General features: G+C 37.1%; 1 protein-coding gene across 2 annotated transcripts in view; it reads right to left on the reverse strand.

Annotated features, from left to right (window-relative positions):
• SAMD8 (sterile alpha motif domain containing 8) overlaps window positions 1–24,473 on the reverse strand; it is a 64,548-nt gene that overhangs the window by 12,180 nt on the left and 27,895 nt on the right. For both annotated transcript variants that reach the window (XM_054572521.1, XM_054572520.1), the window contains exons 2-4: window positions 16,717–17,309; window positions 4,699–4,794; window positions 2,376–2,493 (exon numbers count right to left, since the gene is read on the reverse strand). In XM_054572521.1, the coding sequence (XP_054428496.1) occupies window positions 2,376–2,493; window positions 4,699–4,794; window positions 16,717–17,309 (807 nt within the window). The remainder of the gene's footprint in view (window positions 1–2,375; window positions 2,494–4,698; window positions 4,795–16,716; window positions 17,310–24,473) is intronic.

The following is a 24,473-nucleotide window of genomic DNA, read 5'->3' on the forward strand; positions in this document are numbered from 1 at the left end:
CTGCTAAAGCCCTTTCAATTATATGTTCATGAGAAGCAGGGTGTTGCCCTAGGAGACCTCCCCCAGGCTCAATGGGAACCCTCCCTTTCACCTGACTACAACAGTGATTTGTACATTTTTAGCCCCACTGCATGTATATCTTTGACTATATTTGTAATGCCAGTCATGGTAACCTCTTTGAATACAGAAATAAGTTGATTAGCCTATGCTATGGTAAAAGCTTTGAATGCCATCCCCCAAGACATTAGTGTCATCAGTCAAGAACTAGGACAAGTTAGAGAAGCGGTATTAGAAAATTACGCAGCTATAAACTACCTCCTTTTAAGACATAATCATGGATGTGGAGAATTTAAAGGATGCTGCTGTTTCAACCTGACTGATGACTCACAGCTCACAGAGCATAAAGCAAGTAAATGAAGTGGTGTCCAAGATAAAACAAAGAGGGGGATTCTTTGGTACTGATTTATCTAAACTAACCTCCTGGCTGCCTAGTATTACTGGTCTTACAGAGGCATTTGTTGTTTTCATGCTTTTTATCTTTTTCATTATCATAGCTTCTTGTTGCATACAGTGTGCCCCCTTTTTGGGATCTGCAATTAAGTGTATTCCTAAACCCCCTACCAGACTTTCTAATGCTAAGATACATGATCAACAGCAAAATGATTATGTCCATATGAAACTGATCTCCTAGAAATAAGATAATTTAAACTGACAGTGGGGGAACGATGGGGGATCTCAAGAGTTAGAAAATTTTTAGTTTTAAGTTATAGTTAATAAGCTTAGTGATTAATGCATGTAAAAAGCTATTGTTCCAGGAATTGGAATGTATAACTGGACCCACCCTGATTCCAGGAGACCCACCAGCAGTTAGACCTTTGTGCCCCAGAAGGGTGCAAGCAATTAAGATGGTATCTGAGCCACTGTGCTCCAGGGAGTGATGTCAGCAGCCCAGGACACAGATACAGAATCACTGGTCAACAGATGAAAGGGTGTTAGGAAAATTGCAGGGACTGCAGCTTTTATCTGATTAACCTTTTCCTTGAATCCCAAACCCCCTATCTACACTTTTCTTCTCACAAAAAAGGTTGACCTGAGTGCTGGCCTGTGGACTAAAAGGTTGCCTGTTCGATTTCCGGTCAGGGCACATGACTGGGTTGCAGGCCAGGTTCCCAGTTGGGGGCATGTGAGAAGTGACCAATTGATATTTCTCTCACATACTGATGTTTCTCTTCCTCTCTTTCTCCCTCCCTTGCCCTCTCTCTAAAAATAAATAAATAAAATCTTAAAAAAAAAAAAAAAAGGTTGGCTTGAGATGAAATTTTAGACAGTTTTAGGGTACAAAACCTGCTGTCTTCTCAGATTGCTGGCCATCTGAATAAAGCACCCATCTTTGTAGAATAAGTAGAGACAAAAATTCAATCCTTGTCTCTACTTATTGGTTCTGGTAGTGACAGGCAGCATGAATGCCAACTTTTCCTGTTTCACTTCCACCTTTCTTACTAGTCAGTCTCCTAATACCAGATGAAAGTTTTGTCACCCTTTAGCTCAGAGCTATATTTTTAGCTTTGGATATCCTTTGGCTGCTTAATCTTCCCTTCCTGGCATTTCAGCTAGTTATATTTCAGTAGAAGAAATGACACTTAATTTTGTTTTATACTTTACAAACAACATTAAAATAACAAAGGTGTTAAAATACGCATTTGAATATATGGGAACACAACTAAAGCATGGAGGCTTAGAAAAGGATAATAAATTCTTTTGTCCAAATTTAACAAGTCACAACAGCCAATTTTGTATATAAAGTACAGGTGATTTTCAGGGTATTTTTTTTAAAGCTACTCATTACCCAGATTTTTTGTTCCCATCTACATAATCTCTTCTCTCTAAATTTAACCAGAAGAGATATCTACATTATACCAAAATAAGCTACAAAGTATAAAACAAAAACAAAAACTCAGCCAATATTTAGTATATCCCAGAAAGATAAAGTTTAGAGTAGTGGGTACCATATTTTCAATGGAATATGATCAAACTGCAACACTTTTTAAAAAAGGAATGATGAGGACAGTGAGGGGACCAGTCATGTTATATGAAGAACTAAAGATGCTGAGGATAGTAAGAAAGAGAAAATGGTTGAGTTAAAGAAACTTTTTTTCCTACAGCTCTACAGTGTATCAATGGTAGAAGTAACAGTCAGGTAGATTCTGGCTTAACATTTTTACCAAAGGAATATTTCTAAAGGTTTATTACAGATATTGAAAATACTAGAAAGCACATTTTAATAGTAAAAGCAAAATCTTAGTCTTACTGCATATATGGTGCCATCGACCCACCAAGAACAAGAGGAAAGAAAGATAAAGAAGGTAGCAGGCTACCTTTCCAGTACACTGCAGGTGCTGTCCTGGCACGGAGAGGGAGGTCACAAACATGGTAAAGCAGCGAAGCAAGAATACAGTGCCCATCAGACTACAGAGCCTTCGCAGAAGTATTGACCTGTGAACAGAGTGACCAAAAAGGGAGAAAGATCAGGAAAAAACAAACCAAAACCCAGACATCAAATGTTTCCTTAAAGGGAGAGCAAGCAGGAAAACTGTTAAGACTCCTAGAAGAGTACAGAAATCTTAGAGACTATCACTGTCCAGAAGAACTTTCTGCAATGATGAAAATGTCCTATAACTGCAGTGTCCAACAAGTTATCTACATGGGGCTCTTGAGCACTTGAAACATGAGGAACTGAATATTAATTTTATTTCATTTTCACTAATGTAAATTTAAATGGCCACATGTGGCTACCACCTGCCATGTTGGACAGTGCAGACTTAAGACTATCATTTCATTGATAAGAAAATATGGCTAAGAAAAAGCAAAAGAGTTATGTAAAAGAAAAGACTAGCACCTAGCTTGACTCTTAGCTTAGTGTTAGTCCTATTCATATATTGCTCATAAATTATTTATTTAATGAGAGGAAAAGTTGAACATGTGGTTCTACGAAATTTTTTGCTCATTAATAGCATTGTAATATTGTAGCATTTAATATTTTAAAAAATATTAAGTTTTATATTAAGTATATCTCTAACAAAAAATTTAAAGTGCATTGCGACATTGATTGCACTGTTTTATTATTATTATTATTATTATTATTATTATTATTTTTAATGTCTTAAACCAAAACAGACTATAAGATTCTTCAGTTCAGGGACAATGCTTTATACTTTCTCAAAATGCTATTCCCACCCTAAAAAGAGCACTGAACACAAGATTAGGTATGTTTCAAACTTCAGTGTGTACATCTAGGATGGAGCCCAGGATTCTGGATTTTAACAAGAGCCATGTGATTCTAATGGAAGTGGTGCAAAAGATTACATTTTGAGAAACACCTTCTCTGACTAAACATCAAAATTTGCATTTAAATGGCCACTCTATGCTTTGCTAAATCTACAAAGGTTTCCTATAAAGTAAACTCTTGTTTTGAAGAGTGGACATATTCAAATCCACAAGGCCCTGGAAGACAAAGTTACACCAAAAAGCTTCAGGAATACAGGTGTTTTGTTTTTAAAGATGTTATTTATTTACTTTTAGAGAGAGGGCAAGGGAGGTAGAAAGAGAGGGAGAGAAATATCAATGTGTGAAAGATACATTGGTCAGTTGCCTCTTACACGCCTCTAACCGTGGACCTGGCCCACAACCCAGGCTTGTGCCCTGACTGGGAATCAAACTGGCGACCTTTCAGTTCACAGGCTGGCACTCAATCCACTGAGCCACACCAGCCAGGGCAGATACACATCTTTTTAAACAACCTCTGGTTTTAAGCAATATTGCTAAGAAATGGGACAAAATGAAGTGCAATATGGCCTAAAAGTGTGACATGAATAGGAATCATCAACCTTTATTTTCACTTTTAAAGCACTGAAATAACTGCTGCTCAGGACCTAAAGCCCATCACTGTGGTTTACCTCAAGCACTCCCTAGTGAGAAGAAAGGGTCACGAATTCAAGAAAGTGTGCCTATTCCTCTTCAGTGTCCAAAGACAAAAACACCAGATACACATACTTTCTAGTTCTTTTTTTGCTCACTATGCCTTATTTTTTACTTAAATCAAGTAATTTCCCCTCCTTAAGGCAGGATAGGAGCCTCCCCTTATCCTTCTCTTCTTTTTTTAATGAGAAAAAAGTCCTTCCCTTTATATTTCTGGGTGAAAGTTCTAAAGAAACATTTTTCCTACTCAACAATTTCCTCTACCATCTAAAGTAATCCACACTGACTAGGCATGCACGATTTGTACAAAATAATCTCTTTTTAAATAGGCCTCCTCCAAGCACAGAACCATTTCTTCCATCCAAACATTAGACGAAAGACTGTCCTTGGAGGAGTTTCTATCCTTCTACAGAAGTGACATTTTTTATTTGTTTCCAAAGAAAAGATTAACAACTAAATTGTCAATGGTTGGCCCAGGTTTGAATATCTCTGATGTTTACCTGCAAGATATTTTCAGAATATTTTGAAATATGTAGATATTACCTCCAGCTGGCTCTTTTGTTGATCAATGCCAAAACATTTTCCTATGTCAATAACTATAATGTCACAATGGCTAGAGAAGGAAATTAACAAGGAAACCACAAAGAGAGAAACAGATTTAATGACTTTAACACAAGACAGTCAAAAACACTTGTAGTGTTTTAATGGAGTTAAGTGAAGTACCTGTGCTTGTGAAGAAGAAGAACCAGGATCCAAATGTAGCACAGAATCACACCACATACTTCTGTCATGGCAAAGGCCCATGGGATTCTAGGAACACTAGAACAGAAAAAAATTACATTTGAGGCTGACAAGAAGCATATGGACCTAAATGAAATCCTTCTTTTCAATAAGATACTCTTCTAACAATGAGCTTAAAGTTGCTTTCTATAACTTTAATCTCTTTCAGGACCTGGTATCTGCAAAACTTGGGATGGGGGTACTGTTTCACAAAGTACCCTACATACCAGAATCTCTTTGCTGTCAGTGATTCCCAGTCACAGTTGTCTGTTAAAAAGTAATAACCGTTTCCTCCCTCCCAGTAGCATCGTAGACCTGGATATAGGACTGCCCACCAAAGACATTGGGAAAAAGGTTTACTGTTTACATGATGGTCTCATTTCACAATCTAGACAAGAAGGGCCTGACCCTGACTATTCTTTATTTATTGGGTTAGCCAAAAAGTCTGTATGGTTCCTTCCATGAAATAAAATACACATTTTTCATTTTCCCCAAGAACTTTTTAGATTTGGATATTTTGTATGTTGGCTATCTCCTGTGTGGTATAACATTGATTGTTCTCAATTAATGTCTCGTTTTGATTGCCAGCAACTTCAACTGGTCTACCCGACCATGGAGCATCATCCAGCAAGAAATCTCTAGCACAAAATTTTGCAACCACTTTTGACATTCAATCAGTCTCAGCACCTTCTCCACACACTGAACAAATCGTTTTTTTTGCACTTCAGTTGTGTTTTTAGCTCTCTTGAAATAATAAAGCATAATATGCCAAAAATGTTGCATATTTTCTTCCATCTTCAATATTAAAATGGTTACACAAAAGTTCACCAATTTGATAAGTTTTTAAAAAGATTTTATTTATTTACATTTGGAGAGAGGGGAAGGAAGGGAGAAAGAGTGGGAGAGAAATACTGATCAGTTGGTTGCCTCTCACTTATCCCCAAACCAGGGACCTGGCTTGCAACCCAGGCATGTGCCCTGACTGGGAATCAAATCAGCAACATTTTGGTTCCCAGAACAGTGCTGCTAAGTTTTGGGTTTGTTTTTTTTTTTAAATGCATATTCAGCACTGGCTGGTGTGGCTCAGTGGATTGAGCACTGGCCTGTGAACCCAAGGGTCGCTGGTTTGATTCCTAGTTTAGGGCACATGCCTGGGTTGCAGATCAGGTCCCCAGTAGGGGCACGCAAGAGGCAGCCATGCAATGATGTTTCTCTCCTCTCTTTCTTCCTCTCTTCCCTTCTGTCTAAAAATAAATACATTTTTAAAAATTTTTTTAAAAAGGAAAAATAATAAAATGCATACTCATATGACAGCTGTCACAATACAATCTAACCAAATTGTTTCAAATGAAGTTAAAGACAAATAAATGTTACTAGAGCCATCTTAAGGGAAAAAAATAAGCAACCTTTTTGGCCAATGCAATAGCATATAGAAGTCCCCCTTATCTGTGGCTTACATGTTCCAAGACTCTCAGTAGATGCCTTAAACCATGGATAGTAACAAACTCTACATATGTTATATATTTTCCTACACATACCTGTGATAATTTATAAATTAGGCACAGTAAGAGATTAACAACGACTAGTAATAAAATATAACAATTATAACAATATATAATGACAGTTATGTGTGATGTGGTCTCTCTTTCTCATGTAACATCTTATTATACTGTACTCTCCCTTCTTGTTGTGACGATGGGAGATGATAAAATGCCTACGTGATGAAGTGAGGTAAATGAGACATTATTATGTAAAATAAGGGTTACCTGAACTCAAGCACTGTGATACCATGACAGTCAATCATATAACTGAGATGGCTACTAAATGACTAATGGGTAGCTGGCATATACAGCGTGGATAGGCTGGACAAAGAGAGATGACTCATGTCCAGGGAGGCATGAAGCAGAACAGTGAGAGATTTCAACACACTACTCAGAATGGTGCACAATTTAAAACTAATGAATTGTTTCTGCAATTTTCCACTTAATATTTTTAGATCATGGTTGACCACAAACTGTGGAAAGTGAAACCTTGGCTAAGAGGGGACTATTATATTTGACTTTGTTTTAGAGACAGTAAATAGAGTTCTTGTTTTATTCCATTATACATCTTTCTGTCCCCCTTTATTTTGTATTTCCTCTTTTTTTCTCTTTTCTATTCATTTCTTTCCTCATCAAATCCACAGCTCCTATGGTTAACCACTAGCAAAAGACATACCACATTTCTTATTTTAAAAAAAATTAGGAAGGGAGAGAAAGAGAAAGAAAGTCATAAAACAAGAAAAGAAAGGAAAAAAGAGAGAGAGAGAAGGAAGGAAGGAAGGAAGGAAGGAAGGAAGGAAGGAAGGAAGGAAGGAAGGAAGGAAGGAAGGACCGGAAGAAGGGAAGGGAAGGAAAAGGAAGAGGAGTAGAGGGAGGGAGGGAGGGAGGAAGGAAGCAGGGGATGGAAATGAATTAGTCCAAATAAGTCAACCTCTGGGTGAGTAGGATTATTGATGGTTTTATTTTCATTCTTTGTACTTTCTACTAAAAATTTTTATTCAATGCCATGTTAATTTTATAACTAAGGAAATAAAGGTATTTTTTAAAAGAAAACATGAAATCTTAAAAGATATTAACAGTCTACTCCAAATCTTATTCAGAATAACTGAAGAGAGTCTATCATCTTCCTTCAGGAACTCATCTTTTATCTATTACTTTGGGAAAAAAACACTCCTCTCATGTATTTTTAAACTATTGCCACCTTATTTATCTGGCATTACTGGGGAAAGGGTTATTTCACATAATAGAAATTTTCAGATAGAAGAAAGATTCCTTTAAATGACTTCTAAACTTTTTTAAAAGGATTTTTAAAAAGATTTTATTTATTTATTTTTAGAGAGAGGGTAAAGGAGGGAGAGAGGGAAAGAAACATCAATGTGTAGTTGACTCTTGTGCGCCCCCCACTGGGTACCTGGCCTGCAACCCAGGCATGTGCCCTGACTGGGAATCGAACCAGTGACCCTTTGCCTCTCAGTCTGGCACTTGATCCACTGAGCCACACCAGCCAGGGCGTTTTTTAGATTTTATTTATTTTTTAGAGAGAGACGAAGGGAGGGAAAAAGAGGGAGAGAAACACTGATGTGAGAGAGAAACATCCATCAGTTGCTTCTCGCATGCCCCAAACCAGGGACCTGGCCTGCAACCCAGGTATGTGCCCTGACAGGGAATCGAAATGGAGACTTCTCAGTTCACAGGCCAGCACTTAACCCACTGAGCCACCCTAGCAAGGGCTGATGTCTAAAAATCTCAAGTTTCAAAATAAACATTAAAAATAACTTGATAATATATACGTGTATATGTATGTTTATATTTCTTATATATTTAAAATAGTTTTTCAATATTTATGATGATAATAAATATTCTGGCCCACTCTAACCTAAACCTAATTCTTGCTCCCCACAGACAATCACTTTCACTTTTCTGTTTTATTTGGTATTATATCTTTTAGTCACAAATCTCTCCTGCCCTCTCTCTGCCGCCTGACTCCCATGCTCTCAATATTATTTCACAGTTTTGTTTAAATAATTTTTGGCTTTTTACTTAAGTTTGTAAATATTCACAGCAGCGTCAGTAGAGAACAATGATTAAATACCTTTCTTGTACAACATATAATTTTCTGGAGCTAATAACTCTTTTTTTATTTGCTCTTTTTCTTCTGTGTCTATCACAAATTCATCTCCAAACTATTCTATCAATTTCAATTATTTCCTTAGGAGGAGATCTCTCCTAGGGCTCTTTTCCCTCTTGTTCCATTCTAGAATGGATGCCACTTTCTAGTCCTCCTGCATGGATATTTGTTGAAATAAAACTTAACCCTCATCTTAGAAATTCCTCTTTTCTAAAATGGATTATTTCCTGCATTCCATGTCCTTTTTTGAAAAAAGATTTTATTTATTTATTTTTAGAGAGAGGGGAAGGGAGAAAAATGGAAAGAAATATTGATGTGAGAGAGATATATCAATTGGTTGCCTCTTGCACAGCCCCAAATGGGGACCTGGCCCGCAACCCAGGCATATGCCCTGACTGGGAATCAAACTGTCGACCTTTCAGTTCACAGGCTGGCACTCAATCCACTGAGCTACACCAGCTAGGGCTATCCTGCTGGTTTTAAATTTCTGAAAAATTTTCTGAAAAATTTTTTCTCTGAATTTTCCTTTTTTATAGGCTACTGTTACTGTCTCACAGAATGCAACATCTCTTATCTGTGTGAGTAGTGAATTATTTGTTTTGAAGTGTTCTTTTGCTCCTGATTTTGTATTCCCAGTTTGCTTTTTCTGTTTGCATTGGTCTGTTTTCCTCAAATGTCTGGTGATCTTGACTGACCATTTATATTTGACAGTGAAGTACTAAAAAAACACAAAAAAACAAAAAACTGATGTTCTGTGTTCATGGACTGAGTTTGTCAAGTTGTAGGTTTCACTACAGAGTAAATGAACAGAGGTCTGGTTAATGAGATAGGGTCATCTTCCCTACCACCATATCTCCAGTTCTTTTCTCTTGTGCAGGTTTTCCAAGGAGAGGACTGTTCTGTTTGGAGGACTGGGGCTAGGTGGGATTATGGATGGGAAATAAGTCTGGCTACTACAGGAAGGGAGCTGGAAGTCTCAGTGATCAGTATATATACATTTACAATTAATCCTCTTGAAAACATACTGAAAAACATGCATCTTTGTTCTCATGTGGACTCAGTGTCTCCAAGTCCAGAGTCCCTGACATTCAACTACTCTGGAAAATATATCACCTGTCTTCTGTTGGAGTACAGCAGGTCTGAAAGCTTCTTAAATTGATTTTCGCCCAAATCTCCCATATTTAGCTCCTATCTGTATCTGGTCTTGAAAGATGCTTGGTGCCTCCTGTTTCAAGAGCTTTTCTAGAGTTTTATAGTTAGTACAAGTTACCTCACCTCTTGGTCACTGCTAGTCCCACTCCCAATCTCACAACAGGCACTTACTTTCCACTTTCCAATTTTTTTATGATTATCACAACTTTTGCCTTCACAGGATTATCAGAACTCCCCTCCCCATGTATTTAGTGGAGTGTCTTGAGGAAACTGTCAAATATGTACTCAATCTCATACTTATTATACGAAGCTTTATAAAGTGCAAAATACATGTATATGCCTTTTTTTCTGGATAGAATTTAATCTTTGGTAATTCAAAGTCATCACTGTGAACACTGATAATTAGCTTGAACACAATAATGACTTCAAGGACTATTGAGAAGTACAAAGCAGTTAAGCCCCAGATTGATGTGGTTTTGCCATTATTTATGTTTTCTTTTTTATAGTGCTTCTGTTTCCTCTCCTATTGTTATGGTTATCAGCTACTCCTTTCCATTGTTCTAAGTGGGCCTATCTCTAGAAGCATCCCTGTCTCCTAATTTTGTTTATGTTGTGCTGAAGCTCTTGGAATTGTGTCAAATAAACTTCAGAAGCAGACTCTGAAACTAAGATCAGTGTAAAAGTCATTAGGAGTGTTCCCAAAGGAAAGCCAAAGGGTGGGGTGTGGGAGTAGGGGCGGAAATGAGATCAGGAAAGCAAGGAAGCAAGGCAAGGGTGAGACATCAAGCACAGCCCTGTGGAAACCTCAGGCAAGGATAACTGGCTCATTCCTATGGGGCATTTGGGAGACAGTGTAGGTCTGACCTAAAAGTTGTCCCAATTAGGACAAAGAGAAATGCAGTATTTATACTCCACCTCACCGGTTACTGGTTAAAAGCTGCTGCTGGAGAGATGTACATTTCCAAGCACGTTTGGCTCTCTTATCAAACACGCAAAGTACATTACAGCAGCCCAAGAGCACCTCTCCAACAAAGAGACACATTTGCTCAATGTCAGGAGTACCAGTGAGCAAGAAAATGGAAACCAGATCTGAGAGGATATAGGAAGAACACTGAGACCCTGCTACCATTCTCTCCTATGAATAAAGTTTAGATACTTAAGAGCATGGAAATGTGTAGTGGGTAGCACTATAGAGGCAGGCAAAATTTGGTTTCAAATTCCCACCGTGAATTGAAAACATGTCTATACAAAACTTTGTACACTAATGATTACAGCAGCACCACAATTAGATACAACTCAAACATTCATCAACTGATGAAAGGATAAACAAATTGTAATCTATCCATACAATGAAATATTCTTCTAAGGAATAAAATCCTGATACATACTACTATGTGGATGAATCCTAAAAACATTAAGCTAAATGCAAGAAGCCAGAAACACACAAAAAAGGGCCACATACTGAATGATTCCATTTATAGGAAATGTTCAGAACAGGCAAATCCATGGAAACAGAAAGCAGTTGGTAGTTGCCAGGGTCTAGAGACTAAAGGGAAGGGATGTGACTGATAATGGCTATGAGTTTCTTTTGGGGACAATGAAAATGTTTTGGAATCAGTGGTGATGGAGGCACAACTTTGAAAATACACTAAAACTACTTAATTGTACACTTTAAAATCCTTATTATTCTTCCAGACCATTTTCCCTCTTTTCTCCCATTATGCCTTGTTATAGTCATCTACAGACCGTCAGTACCCATTCTCTCATTTCTTGAAGATTTTAGTTTCTGCTTCACTGTAATTTTCTTCAAAACTATTCCTGTCATCATTTGTGTTGTTTTCACTCACTTCCCTTTTAACTTCTTCTCCTATGACCTTGTCTTTTACTCTACTTCAATGACCCACGTCAATGGTTATAACCTGGATTTTGTCATTACCAAGATTATTTATTCTTTATAATATCAATTTCAAGAATCCTATACTAACACTAATCAACACCACTTGTCTTTCCAGCTTATTCCTTCTGGTTCTCCAATTTCAGTAATTCTCAGACCTAAAATCCACTGATTTTATAACATTTTCACTGTCCTTCATCTACCTCCTATCTTTACGTCCCTCCTTATTCACCTGATTTTATGGCCAGTCATTATAATCACTCCCTTGCCTCTTTTTTCTTCATTGTACTGCCTAACAAAACCTCAGTTCTCCTTAAATCCAATTATCTACCTATTCTATTTCTATGTCTGTGCAGTTGAGTCAGACTGGCAAAACGCACAATGCCAACATGACTAGCAACCAGAAGGAAGCCTTTAGTGCTGCTACTATATCATACAAGTCTATTCACTCTCCTAGATGACTATTTTACATCTCATCTGTTCTCCTCAAACCACCAACCTTCTTTCCATTCTAACTCTGTTCACAAAGAAAATAAAAACAATCAGGAGAGCATTTCTTAATGTTCCACCATCATATCCAGCAACGTCATACCTCTGTTTCCATCTTTTCTACTTTCCCCTCTGTTATGGATGAACAGTCCATGTGCCTAAGACCAGCCTCTCTCACCCACTGGATCCCATTCTTTTTCATATACTCAAGGACGTGACTCCAACAATGTACCCTCTCTTTCCTCTAACATCACCCCCCAAATTGGGTCATTCCTATCATCATTCAACACACATGCTATAACACAGTCCATCCAAAACAATACCCTGGTGATTCCATATCCTTTCCCCCTTTCCCCATGCTATAGCTTCATTTCTCTGCTGCCCTTAAAAGAAAACCTATAAGACCTGATTGTTTCCAATTTCTTTCTTCCTATTCTCTTTCTCTCTTCACACTTCTTTGCCCATTTTTTACTTTGAAAAATTCTGACCATACCAAATGAGAAGGTGAAAGAATAAACACTTTATAATATTCTTCACTTAAATCTAATTGTTTACAATAATTAACATTTTTCATATTTGCTCTATTTCCCGCTTTCTATAAATACCCACACATATACACTCTCCTGAATAAGTTGCAGACATTATAACACTTTTCCCTCAAATATTTTAATATGTATTTCCTAAGAACAAGGATATCCTCTTCATAACCCTATACACTACACCCAGGAAACTACATCAATGATTTAGTGTTATACCACATCATTTAATATGCGATCCATATTCAAATTTTTCTTATTGTTTCCAAAATACCCTTTACAGCAGTATTTATTTTTCTTAAAATAGGAGCTAATTAAAGTTCACGCATTACTCTTGGGTATGTCTCTTCAATTTCTCTTACAATTTCCCCCACCTGCCTTTTGTCTGCCACAACACTGACATTTTTGGAGAGTCTAAATCAGCTAGCTGTCTTGTAGGATGTTCCATGTTCTGGATTTGTCTAATAATTTTCTCAGGATTAGATTAGAATACATTTTTTGGCAAGATTATTACATAGGTGATTTGTAAACATCATATCCAATGTATATAATATCAATTTGTCCCACTGTGATGTTGTTACCTTTGACCATTTGGTTAAAATGACACATGCCAGGTGTCACCATTGTAAAGGTACCTTATAACCCCTGTAATTAATTATTATGTGAGATGATACTTTCAGATCATGTAACTATCCTGCTCCCCAATGGCCTTTCACCTAATAGATTTTAGCATCCACTTGCCTGAATCAATTATTATAATGGCAGTTGGAAAATAGGCCACCCATAGTTATTTGCTGGTATTATTCTTGAAGAACTTTCCCTCTCACCCCACCACTTTTTGCTTGTTTTGTTTCTCACTATAAATTCAGACTCTTATTCTTATTCAATACAGGAGGGGGCAAAAGTAGTTTTACAGTAGTGAGTACATGAAAGTTTATTCTTGTATTATTTATTGTATTATTTATTAGTATCACAACTGTAAACCTACTTTTGCCAACCCCTATATATTGTAATTCATTACCATCACTATTCTTTTTAATGTTCCAATTGTCCTAAGTTGATCAATGGAAGGGAGCCCCTTCATATAAGTGCCTATCATCTTTTGACATGTTTCCATTGGTTTTGTGCACTTCCTTGCTTTATGGCAGAAGATCTATTTCAGGCTCATTTTTTACTTTATTTGCCCCAGACTTAAAAATCAGCCATTTTTCTAAGGAGCCTTGGTCTGGGGTCCTTTTCATAGGTTTTGGTATTTAGAAACCATGATCTGTATGCTAAAGGTGCTCACTACTATTGAGTTTTTCCTGCAAATCTTTTTTTTTCCAAAGATTTTATTTATTTATTTTTTAGAGAGAAGAGAAGGGATGGAGAAAGAGAGGGAGAGAAACATTGATGTGAGAGAGAAACATCAATCAGTTGCCTCCTGCATGTGTCTGACAGGTGAGCTGACTTGCAATCCAGGCATGTGCCCTGACCAGGAATTGAACCAGTGTCCTTTTGCTTTGTGGAGTAATGCCCAACCAACTGAGCCACACCAGTCAGGGTATTTCTGCAATTTTTTGTACCTGCTCACAGAAATCTTCATCATTCTTTTTTTTTTTATTAAACATTACTCTATTATATAGATATACCTTAGTATATTCAACTAGTTTTCTACAGATAAGCATTTAGAATATTTACAGTATTTATAATTATTACAAATAATGTCATAATAAATAACTTTGCACACATGTTGTTTCATATTTGTGGAGATATACTTTTAGGTAAATTCCAGTAAGTCTCACATTCTCTCTTGAATCCATTAAAATCAGGTTTTTGCCCTTACTAACTTTCATCAAAGTATCAATGTTACTGATGACCAACATGTAGATAAATCCAACGGTCCATTAACCTCATCTTACTTGGCCCCTCAGCAGCACTTGACAGAGATAATTATTACTTATTCCTGTTTTCTTAAATTGCTTTTTAAACTTGCCTTCCAGGATAAATAACTCTTTTTCTGCTCTGACATTCTCAGTTTTCTTTGCTAGTTTTACCTTACTTCTCTGACCTCTAAATGTTATAATTGTCTTGGGCTCAATCTTCAATCTTCCCTTCAATTTTCCCTCTCACTTCCCAGGAGACTTTATCTAATATGATAGCTTTACCTATGCTGGTAATGCCCCCAAATCAGCCTAAATCTCTCCATATTCTAACTCATCTTTCCATCTCTTACTTGATTTGGTATAAATGATAGCTCAAACTTGACATGTCTAAAATCACACCCTTAATTTTTCTCCAAGTCAGTTCCTTGCAGAGGTATCCAACCTTTTGGCATCTCTGCGCTGCACTGGAGGAAGAAGAGTTGTCTTGGGCCATACATTAAATACATTGTGACATGTAATCACAAAAAAAATCCATAATGTTGTAAGTAAATTTATGATCTTGTGTTGGGCCGCATTCACAGCCATCCTGGGCTACATGCAGTCCTCAGGCCGCAGATTGGACACCCCTGTTATATTCTTCCCATTCCTGTAAAGGGCAACTCCATCCTTCCAGGTGCTTAGGTCAAAAATGTTGGGATAATTCTTGACTTTTCTCTTTCACTTATACTTTACATATTAATTCATCAGCAAATCTTTTTGGGTATACCATCAAAAATAATATAGAGAGAGAAAGAGAAAGACAGACAGAGAGAGAGATTGACTCACACCATCTCTACCAGCTGCTAAACTCATTCAATCCACCTCATTCTCTAGATGAATTCGACAATTCACCTAATCCCTGTTTTCCTACTCCACCCCCACCCCCAGGCTATTCTTAATACAACTAGAGGGAACCTTTAAAATTGAAGTTAGTTCACTCTACTCTTCTCCTCAATACTTCCCCATGGTTTCCCTTTTCACTCCAAATGAAAGCTAAAGTCCTTGCAACAGTCCCTACACAATCCAGATTCCTCTCCTCTCAGATCTCATCTGCAACTGTTCTACGCATCTTTCACTTGCTGTTCCTTAAACATGCTAAAGCGCACTACCAATTTTGGATTTCTGCACCTTGCTGTTTCCTCTGCCTAGAGTATTCATTCCCAGCTACCCACACGCTTTCTTCCTTACTTCCTTGGGGTCTTCATTTACATTTGGGAAAATTGTATAAAGAGAGGAGATACAGGGATCTAACATCTTATACAGTTTTTATTTGATGCTCCTTATTTTAGAACCACTCTTTAACCTCCAATATCCAGAGCTTTGAGAAATCTGAAAGATAGATTGGGTTGGTTCTCAGATTTCCTGACTGCTGTTTTAGAATTAGGTTATTTTAGGTCTTCTCGTTGCCACTCATCCATCTGTTTTTAAACTTTCAAATATGTGCAGCTGTATTCTCCCCTCCTATCTGCCCAATCCTTGTGAACTTACAACATAAAGCAAACAAACATTAAAAACCTCTTGACTATGCTTTTAGTTGGGGTTTAAGATGGGACAAAATGTGATATGTATGTCATTCTGCCATCTTCAAGTGGAAATTTTAATCCACTTGATTAAAAAAATATACTTATGGAAGTAGAAAGGCTATAAGGGGATAAATGGTAATGGAAAAAAATACAATACCCCCCCCCCGCCCCAATCTACTATGAGGCACTTTCAGGAGGGCAAAACATTTTATAGAAATAAACAAAAAGCACTACAAACTTTAAAAAGACTTTTAAAAATCACAAATATAAAAACTAACCATTTTGAGGTTTGTTCTAGTCTTATTTTTCAAATATATAACTACAGTCTTCTTTAATGCATTTGGTATTTCATAAAAACAACAGAATACTATTAATGAATCGGTATGTACTATTTGTGATAGTTCCAATTTATTTGGTGATACAAGAGAACTCCCCATATTTTTGGAAAAGTAGAACCCCAATCATCATTTAAAAAAAGTAACCAAATTCCATTTATTACAAACAACATTCTGGGAAACCCCTTTAAAATCTTAAGTGCTCAAGGAGCTATAATATAGTTATAGAAAAGTAAATTAAACAGTGGTCTTTCTCACTTACCTAGGGTTAAGGTCTAATTTGCTCTAAGAGAAAGAGGCAATTTCAAAGCTTATCTTTCTATACTATCAGATAAAGCAAATGAAAAGTATATATCAACCAAAACAATAATAATAAACAACATAGTTATCATAAACAGGCTTTTATCATTGCTGTTATAGCAATCGTCTACAAACTTGGCAACTAAAAACAAAACTTACCTGTCTAAGAATATATCTGGGAGTGGTGGATAGGTCTGCATGTCAGGCACTCGCTCATGGACTATAACCATAACGAAAGATGTAAATCCAAACACTATAAAAACATATATACAACTCAATATGGTCTTCCAGTACTCTGGGTCCAGTCTTCGAACAGAATGTTTGTTTTTACCATTCATGTACTGGTACTGATCAGAATTTAAATCAGCAATGGGTCCATCACAGTCATGCGAAGGCTCCCCGTTGCAGAGCCACTCTGCGCTCTGAAGAGCACTGATGAAAGGGGTCATGGAACTCATGGGACTGTCACTGTTGTATCCCATCTCTTCTAAAACATCAATATGTATTTTCTGCAATTTTCGGACAGAAAGCATTAATCGTTTGATGTCCCCTAAGACTTTGATTTCCAGAGGAGGAGATCGGAGATCATATTCAGTCAACGTTAGCAATGTGATTCCATCAAGTCGGTGCTTATTGCACAATATGTCCACGTATTCAAAGAAGCCTTCATCCTTTAGCCAAACAGCTACATGCTTGGTAGTCCAGCGGCGAATGCAGAGTTGATTAGGACCAGCCATTTCCTCCCCCACTGTCTGTCAAGGGAAAACAGGAAAACAAAAATTTCAGTGTGTCTTAACAACTCCTTTGAAGACCAAATAAACATAACACACCAGAAACAGTAATTTACCTATGCTGCCCTATTGGCTTCTAGAAGAGAGTAAAAAACAAATACTGTTCAATAGTGAGTTTTCAATAGATTAACATTCTAATAATTTTATGCATATAACCCCAATAGCAGAAAGAAGGCTAATGATCAAATGGTTTTACAAAACATTCTTTTCCAAATCTCTCTTCCACACCATTGCTAGCAGCCATAACTTAGATAAAGCCAACTGCTGAGAACAATAGAAAAAAAATCCCATTTTAATATTTTTCATAAAATGAGATATATAGAAAGATTTGTTATACGTAAAAATAAAATTTCAGAAATCTCATGTTCATGGAATAAGTATCTCCCCCTCCTCCAAAAAGAAAGAACAATACCACTAAGGCAGGCAGATAATTAATTTCAGGAAACCCCTTAGATTAAGCATATTTCTATGTACTACACAAATAACAATTTCTGTAACAGATATAAAGATTTTAAACCAGATATAAATATCTACAAATATCTTATTATCTCAGTTCTTTCTCTACTTTGAATATTCCATTATAAAACTAAATAAGGAATTTCCTTCTTAAACTATCATTGAGATTTTAATGATAAAAATTTTAAAACAAAACTGTCATTTCAATGTACCCATAAATATGAGGACCCAATTTTATATTGCAAATTATAAAAGGCTAATAATGTACTATTCCAAAAAGTACAAATAATTTTTACTACTTTGATCCCAACTGTGCTGTTTATGTTCTTTTTCCATGTTAAAACTTTTGGTAACTTGGGCCAATATCAGTTTTATAAACTTTATCAAATACATGGGAGACAAACGCCTACCTGTGAAAAAAACTATTTCTCTAAAGTACTTTCTCAACTACTAAAGCCTGTGGATTTTCTGAAAAACCCGTATCCATTTCTGAGATAATTTTTATAAAACACATTAGGCAAACTTCAAACTATTTCAAAAAAGAATAAAGAATAATACAACAAATACCCATGTGCTCACTACACAGCCTGAAAGAAAATCAAACAGATCCAATACAAATGTTTTGTTTCTCAACCTGGGTACTAGTTTACTGGTATGTTCATTTTGTGAAAATTCATGAAGCTAGATACTTATGATCTATTCTACACTTTTGTCTACATATGTTAAATTTTATTTTAAAAGTTTGCTTTTAAAACCAAAACAATACATCAATACAAGTGAATGCCCTTCTCTGAGCATCCCCTTCCTCTCCTCCCACATGTAATAATTCCTGATTTTGGTGTTTACCATTCCCTTATAACTTGTATTTTGGGCTATGAAAAAGCATCTGTACTTCCTTAGGCTGAGGAAAGTAAAAAAAGCTGCTACTGTTCTTCATTCTCTCCCTAGCCACACAAACTCTTGCCATAAAGACATAATCACTCAAAAAAGGCAGATACTTAACTACATGAGCACCACTTATACCATCAAAAATATTCAGCAAACAAGAAATACTCTCATTAAATATTCATTTCTTAATTACTAAAAAGCAACCCTAGTTCTTCGAAGCCATAAATCATATTTTGTTTCCAAACAGAGCTTTTAATATTATCAATAAAAAATAACCTTTCAGTCTTAGAAAATTAACAGCACATCCATCTTTAAGTTATCTGCAAGTTTTAAAAGACCGTCTAATTGTTATATTGGAGAGCTACAAAAAACTCTTACTTAACTCTTTTTTTAGCTATAGCATATAATCACCACCCCAAAGGCCAAAGAATTATGATTTATTCACTTTAACACATAGAATTTATACACATTGATGCATATCATTAATTATATAAATATATAAGATTTCATTAACACATGATTTCACTATGTTTTAGTTTACATACGTAGCCAGATGATTTCATCCTACCCACTACATACATATCTTTCCCTCAAGGTATGCTCTGAATAAATTACTTTATCCTTGAATGTCCAACAACCACAAGCTACAAACTCTGCAGCAGTTATGATGTCAAAAATTTGAGAAGCTTATCTCATACAAAACAAGGTCCAACTTCTGTCATTTTATTTCTAATTTGCTACCTTTCCCCTTTCTCCCAACAGCTTACCACAGACGAGTTCCAAGTCACTCCCATCCTTGTAGCATTATTCTCCAGTTCACTTTGTATCATAAACTGCTCAAAATGATCTTCTCTTTCATTATTTTTTCAGTCTTATATCACCAGTTATTTACACCCTCAATCAGACTAACAAACAGGCTTTGATGGTAGTGTTTTAGCTGCTAGAAAATGAATTATCATACAGGAAGTCTCCTGGAAGTCTGCAAACCTGCTGTGGCAATGCCCTCAAAACATGGTGCATTCCACTGTTGTGCTTCATCAGGTTAGGGCATGTCATTTAATTGTATGCTACTACATGTAGTTAAGGGCCCATATTTATTTATTAGTTAAACACTGCAAAAACCTGCACTGAAGAGGTATATTAAAAACTGACAGAAGGCTTTAGGGCCAATTTAATACTTAGGTTGTACCATACAAACTACAGGGAACAAGAGACTCTGAACAAAGAATATGACAGCTATGGGTCTCATACAAATCCACAAAATGAAGATATTAGATTAGTAAATGTTTAGGACACTTTCAGCTTTAACCAATAATTAATATGAATCAATTATCAGTTAGAGATTTCTGCTTCTCTCCAAAATGTACTCAGAGGGACCAGATTTACCCTCCCACTTGAAACAACCAAAAAACAGACAAAATACGTGAGGGGAGAAAAATAATTCCAAGACCCTGGGCATCAGACAACAAAGGAGAGTGAGGAAACAAGGTGAGCCCTACTGCTTTGAGAGTTTTTAGGCCATGAATGGCCCCTGATGTAAACTGGATGAGGCCAGGCAGACTCACTAAGTTAAGATAGAGCTGAGAGTCTGAAGAGATCAACGTGGCTAGTGTTCATGGGATACAATACTAGAGAGGAGAAACATGCACAGACAGAGAGCTTGTTATGGACTGAATGTGTGTGTCCCTCCCCCCAGAAAATTTATGTTGAAATCCTAACCCCCAGTGGGATGGTATTAGGAGGTGATTAGGTCAAACGCAAAACCCTCATAAATGGAATTAGTGCCCTTATAAGAGATACCCCAGAGAGTTCTCTCACCCCTTCGGCCCTGTGAAAATAGAAGAGGACCATTATAAGCCAGGAAGTGGGACTTCACTAGACACAAAATCAGCTGGCATTTTGATCTTGGACTCAGCCTCTAGAACTATGAAAAATAAACATGTATTTTTTTTAAGCAATCCAAGGTATTTTTGTTATAGCAGCCCGAATAGACTAAGATGGAACTCCAGAGATCTGCAGAGCATCTCCCTTGAATATGCAGCTGAATGCTGACCAGTGCATATATGTGAGGAAATCAAACAAGACTGAAAAAAGAACCATCCAGAAAGATTAGAGAGAACAGTGCCCAGTACTCACACAAGGCCAATAAAATTGCCTACAGCAAACAGACTGAAAAAGAAAAGCTCATGATTCATAGGGCATTGAGTAGAATATACAGGAAGATCTTGCCACAGTGCTAAGGCAAAATTAACCCTAAAGCAGTAATTCTCAATAAGGGGTGGGAGAACATAGGGGGAACATACCAAAAAACATCCTGCAAGTTCTGGAGACATATTTGGTTGTCACAACTTGAAGTGGGTGGCCATCTAAAGGGTAGAGCCTAGGGATGCTGTTAAACATTCAACCATGCACAGGACAGTCCCTTACAAAAAAAGAATTATCTGATGCTAAACGTTATAGTGCTGATAGTAAGAAACCATAACCTAGACTCACCACATCTCTAGTACAACAGAAAAACTCTAAAAAGCAAAACCCAAAAGGATCAAATTGTTTTGAAGTAATTTAACTACATTCCACAACAAAGCTCAAAAATATTAGTAGGAATAAAAAGTACTCAGCACCCAACAGGGAAAATTCACAATGTCTGGCATCCAATCAAAGAATGTCAGGCATGGCATTGGCCAGTGTGGCTCAGTTAGTTGGAGCACTGTCCCTAACCAAAAGGTAGTGGGTTCAATTCCTGGTCAGGGCACATTCCTCAGGTGCAGGTTCAATCCCTGATCCAGGCAAGTACAGGGGGCAAGAAATGGATGCTTCTTTCTTACATTAATGTTTCTCTCCCCCTTCCTCTCTCCCTAAAAACAATGAAAAATGTTCTCAGGTGAGGATTAAAAAAAAGAAAAAGATGATCAAGCATGAAGTAGAAAAATTTATCTATGATGAGTAGAAAATCAATCAAAATTAAACCAGATAACAGAATTAACAGACAAGGAAATTCTACAGATTAAATGACAATATATATAATGAAAAACACACTCAATACGATTAATATTTGATTAGACATTGCAGAAGATAATAATAAAACTAAAGACATAACAACAGACATAGTTCAAAATGAAACATAAGAAGAAATTTTGTAAAAATGAGAGAATATTATTCTGCCTTTAAAAGGAAAGTTGAGAAGACAGTGTGCTAACTGAAATAAGCCAGATACAGAAGGACAAATATTGTATGCATAGATGAGGTACTTAGAGTATTTAAATTCATAGATACAGGAAGTAGAATGGTGATTTCCAAGGGCTGGAGGTAGGAAACAATGGGGAGTAATTATTTAATGGGTACAGAGTTTCCATTTGGGATGATGAAAAAGTTCTAAAACAGGACAGCTGTGATAGTTGCAGAACAATATGAATGTACTTAATGCCACTGAATTTAAAAATGGTTAAAATAAGTTTGTTTTGTACATTTTACCATAATAAAAAAATGAAAAGAACATCAATGATAGGTGGGACAACTTTGAACAGCCTAAAAGAGGTTTAATTGTAGTCCCCAAAGAATAAGGGGGCAAGGACAGAAAAATATTTGAAATGACAATAACATTTTCCAAATTTAGTGAAAACTATAAACACGTATAGCCAAAAAGCTTAATAAATTCCAAACATAAACACAAAGGAAAAAACTACACCAAGGTATATCATAATCAAATTGCTCAAAACCAGTGACAAGGAGAAAATCTTAAAAGCAAAAAGAAGAAATAAATATATTATGCGCATAGGAAAAAAGATAAGAATGATAGCAGATTTCTCACTAGTAACAATGCAAGCTAAAGGACAGTGAAATATCTTTCAAGTAAGAAACAAAAGAAACTGAAAAGAAAAAAAGCCAACCATCTTCTATGCTCAGTAAAATATCTTTCAAAGACAAAGGTAAAATAAATACATTTTTAGACTTACAAAACCTAGTTTTATCACTAATAGACCTGTACTATCAGAAATGTTAGAAGGAAGTCCTTCAGGCAAAATGAAATTGTTACCATATGAAAACAGGAATCTACACAAAGCCATAAGACCTCTAGAAACTGAAGCTATATAAAAAAATACATTAGTAAAAATACATGTCAGTAATAGCACAAAAGTTGGGGGAAATGGACTACTAAAATAACACTCTTTCAGAAAAGGAGGGAATATTTTTTAATTTATTCCATGAGGCCAGTATTACCCTGTTATCAAAATCAAAGACACTAAAGAAAATAAAACTAAACTTCCAGTCAAGATGGCGGCATAGGGAGGCATGGCTCACCTATTCACACAACCACGTCAAAATTACAACTAAAATATAAAACAACCATCACTCAGAACTGTTAGAAATCAAGTTGAATGAAAGTCTTGACAACTACAGAATTAAAGAGACCACATCTATTCAGACTGGTAGGAGGGGCACAGACATGGAATGGGCTGGTCCCATACACATGTGTGGTGGATAAAAATTCAGAAGGGAAATCTCAGGATTGAGGAGTGCCAGCTCCATACCAGACCCCCCAGCTCAGAGTTCTGGTGCCAGGAAGATACGTACCCACGACTTTTGCCTGCAAAAACCAGTGGGGACTGGCTCAGTGGAAGAAACTGCTGAAGCCCCAAGTAGTTCCTCTTTAAAAAGCCACACATGCACTCACCTACTCAGACTTACTCCCTCTGAGCTCCAGCACTGGGATACCAGCTTGAAAAGCACCAGTGGCATACAGGGAAGGGCAGAAGTGCCTGGCATCAAGGCAAGCAGAGGCCATTGTCCCTTTTATCAACCCTCCCCGCAAAGAGCCACAGAGCTGGCAAGCTGGTGCCATATCTGAGACTCCATCAACCAGGCTAACACTGTTTGACCTGCCTTGGAGATCCCCAGATTCTCTGCCCAACCAAACTTACGAGCTCATCCAAGCTGCTTTTCCATATGAATGGCTGGTCTTGGCTCATGCTGAACTGCTTCTTAAATCCTCTTAAACAAGCAACAGGTGGACTCAGTGAGCCCCAGACCCAGGTCTAGCAGCAGCCAGTCTAGATTCACAGCTTGGTTTTGCCTGGGGATCTCCAAGCCCAGTACAAGTAACAGCCATCTCAGATTGCTTTATAGCTCAGGCAGGGTGGCCCCAGGCAAAAGACAGGTGGGGGCTGACCTTGGCCTGCACCACAAGGGAAACCCCAGGGCGAGCACACTCAGTGAACAGCTACAGACCATGTCAGAGCACCACCACCCTGTCCCTACACTGCTGATCCTCAACAGAGAGTGGAGGTTAGTGGTTGAGTGACCACAGCCAGTCCTTGCAGCTGACTGGCCTGAGTAAATCCCTCCCACTGATGTGCCAACAGCAAGCAAGGCTCAACTACAAGAGGAGGGTGTACTCAGCCCACAAGAAAGACACACCTCGATTACCTAGCTTAGGTGATAGAGGAGGCTGTGGCACTGGACTCTACAGGACACTTACTACATTAGGCCACGCTACCAAGACACTGAGTCAAAGCAGCTCTACCTAATACATAGAAACAAACACATGGAGGCTGCCAAAATGAGGAGACAAAGAAATATGGTCCAAATGAAAGAACAGATCAAAACTCCAGAAAAAGAAATAAACGAGATGGAGATAAGCAATCTATTAGATGCAGAGTTCAAAACACTGGTTATAAGGATGCTCAAGGAACTTAGTGAGGACCTCGACAGCATAAAAAAGATCCAGTCAGAAATGAAGGATACACTAATTGAAATAAAGAACAAAAGAACAATTTACAGGGA

Source organism: Pteronotus mesoamericanus, unplaced genomic scaffold (assembly GCF_021234165.1).
Source record: "Pteronotus mesoamericanus isolate MK-2021 breed Mesoamerican mustached bat unplaced genomic scaffold, CSHL_Meso_final contig_24, whole genome shotgun sequence".
Taxonomy (NCBI): domain Eukaryota; kingdom Metazoa; phylum Chordata; class Mammalia; order Chiroptera; family Mormoopidae; genus Pteronotus; species Pteronotus mesoamericanus.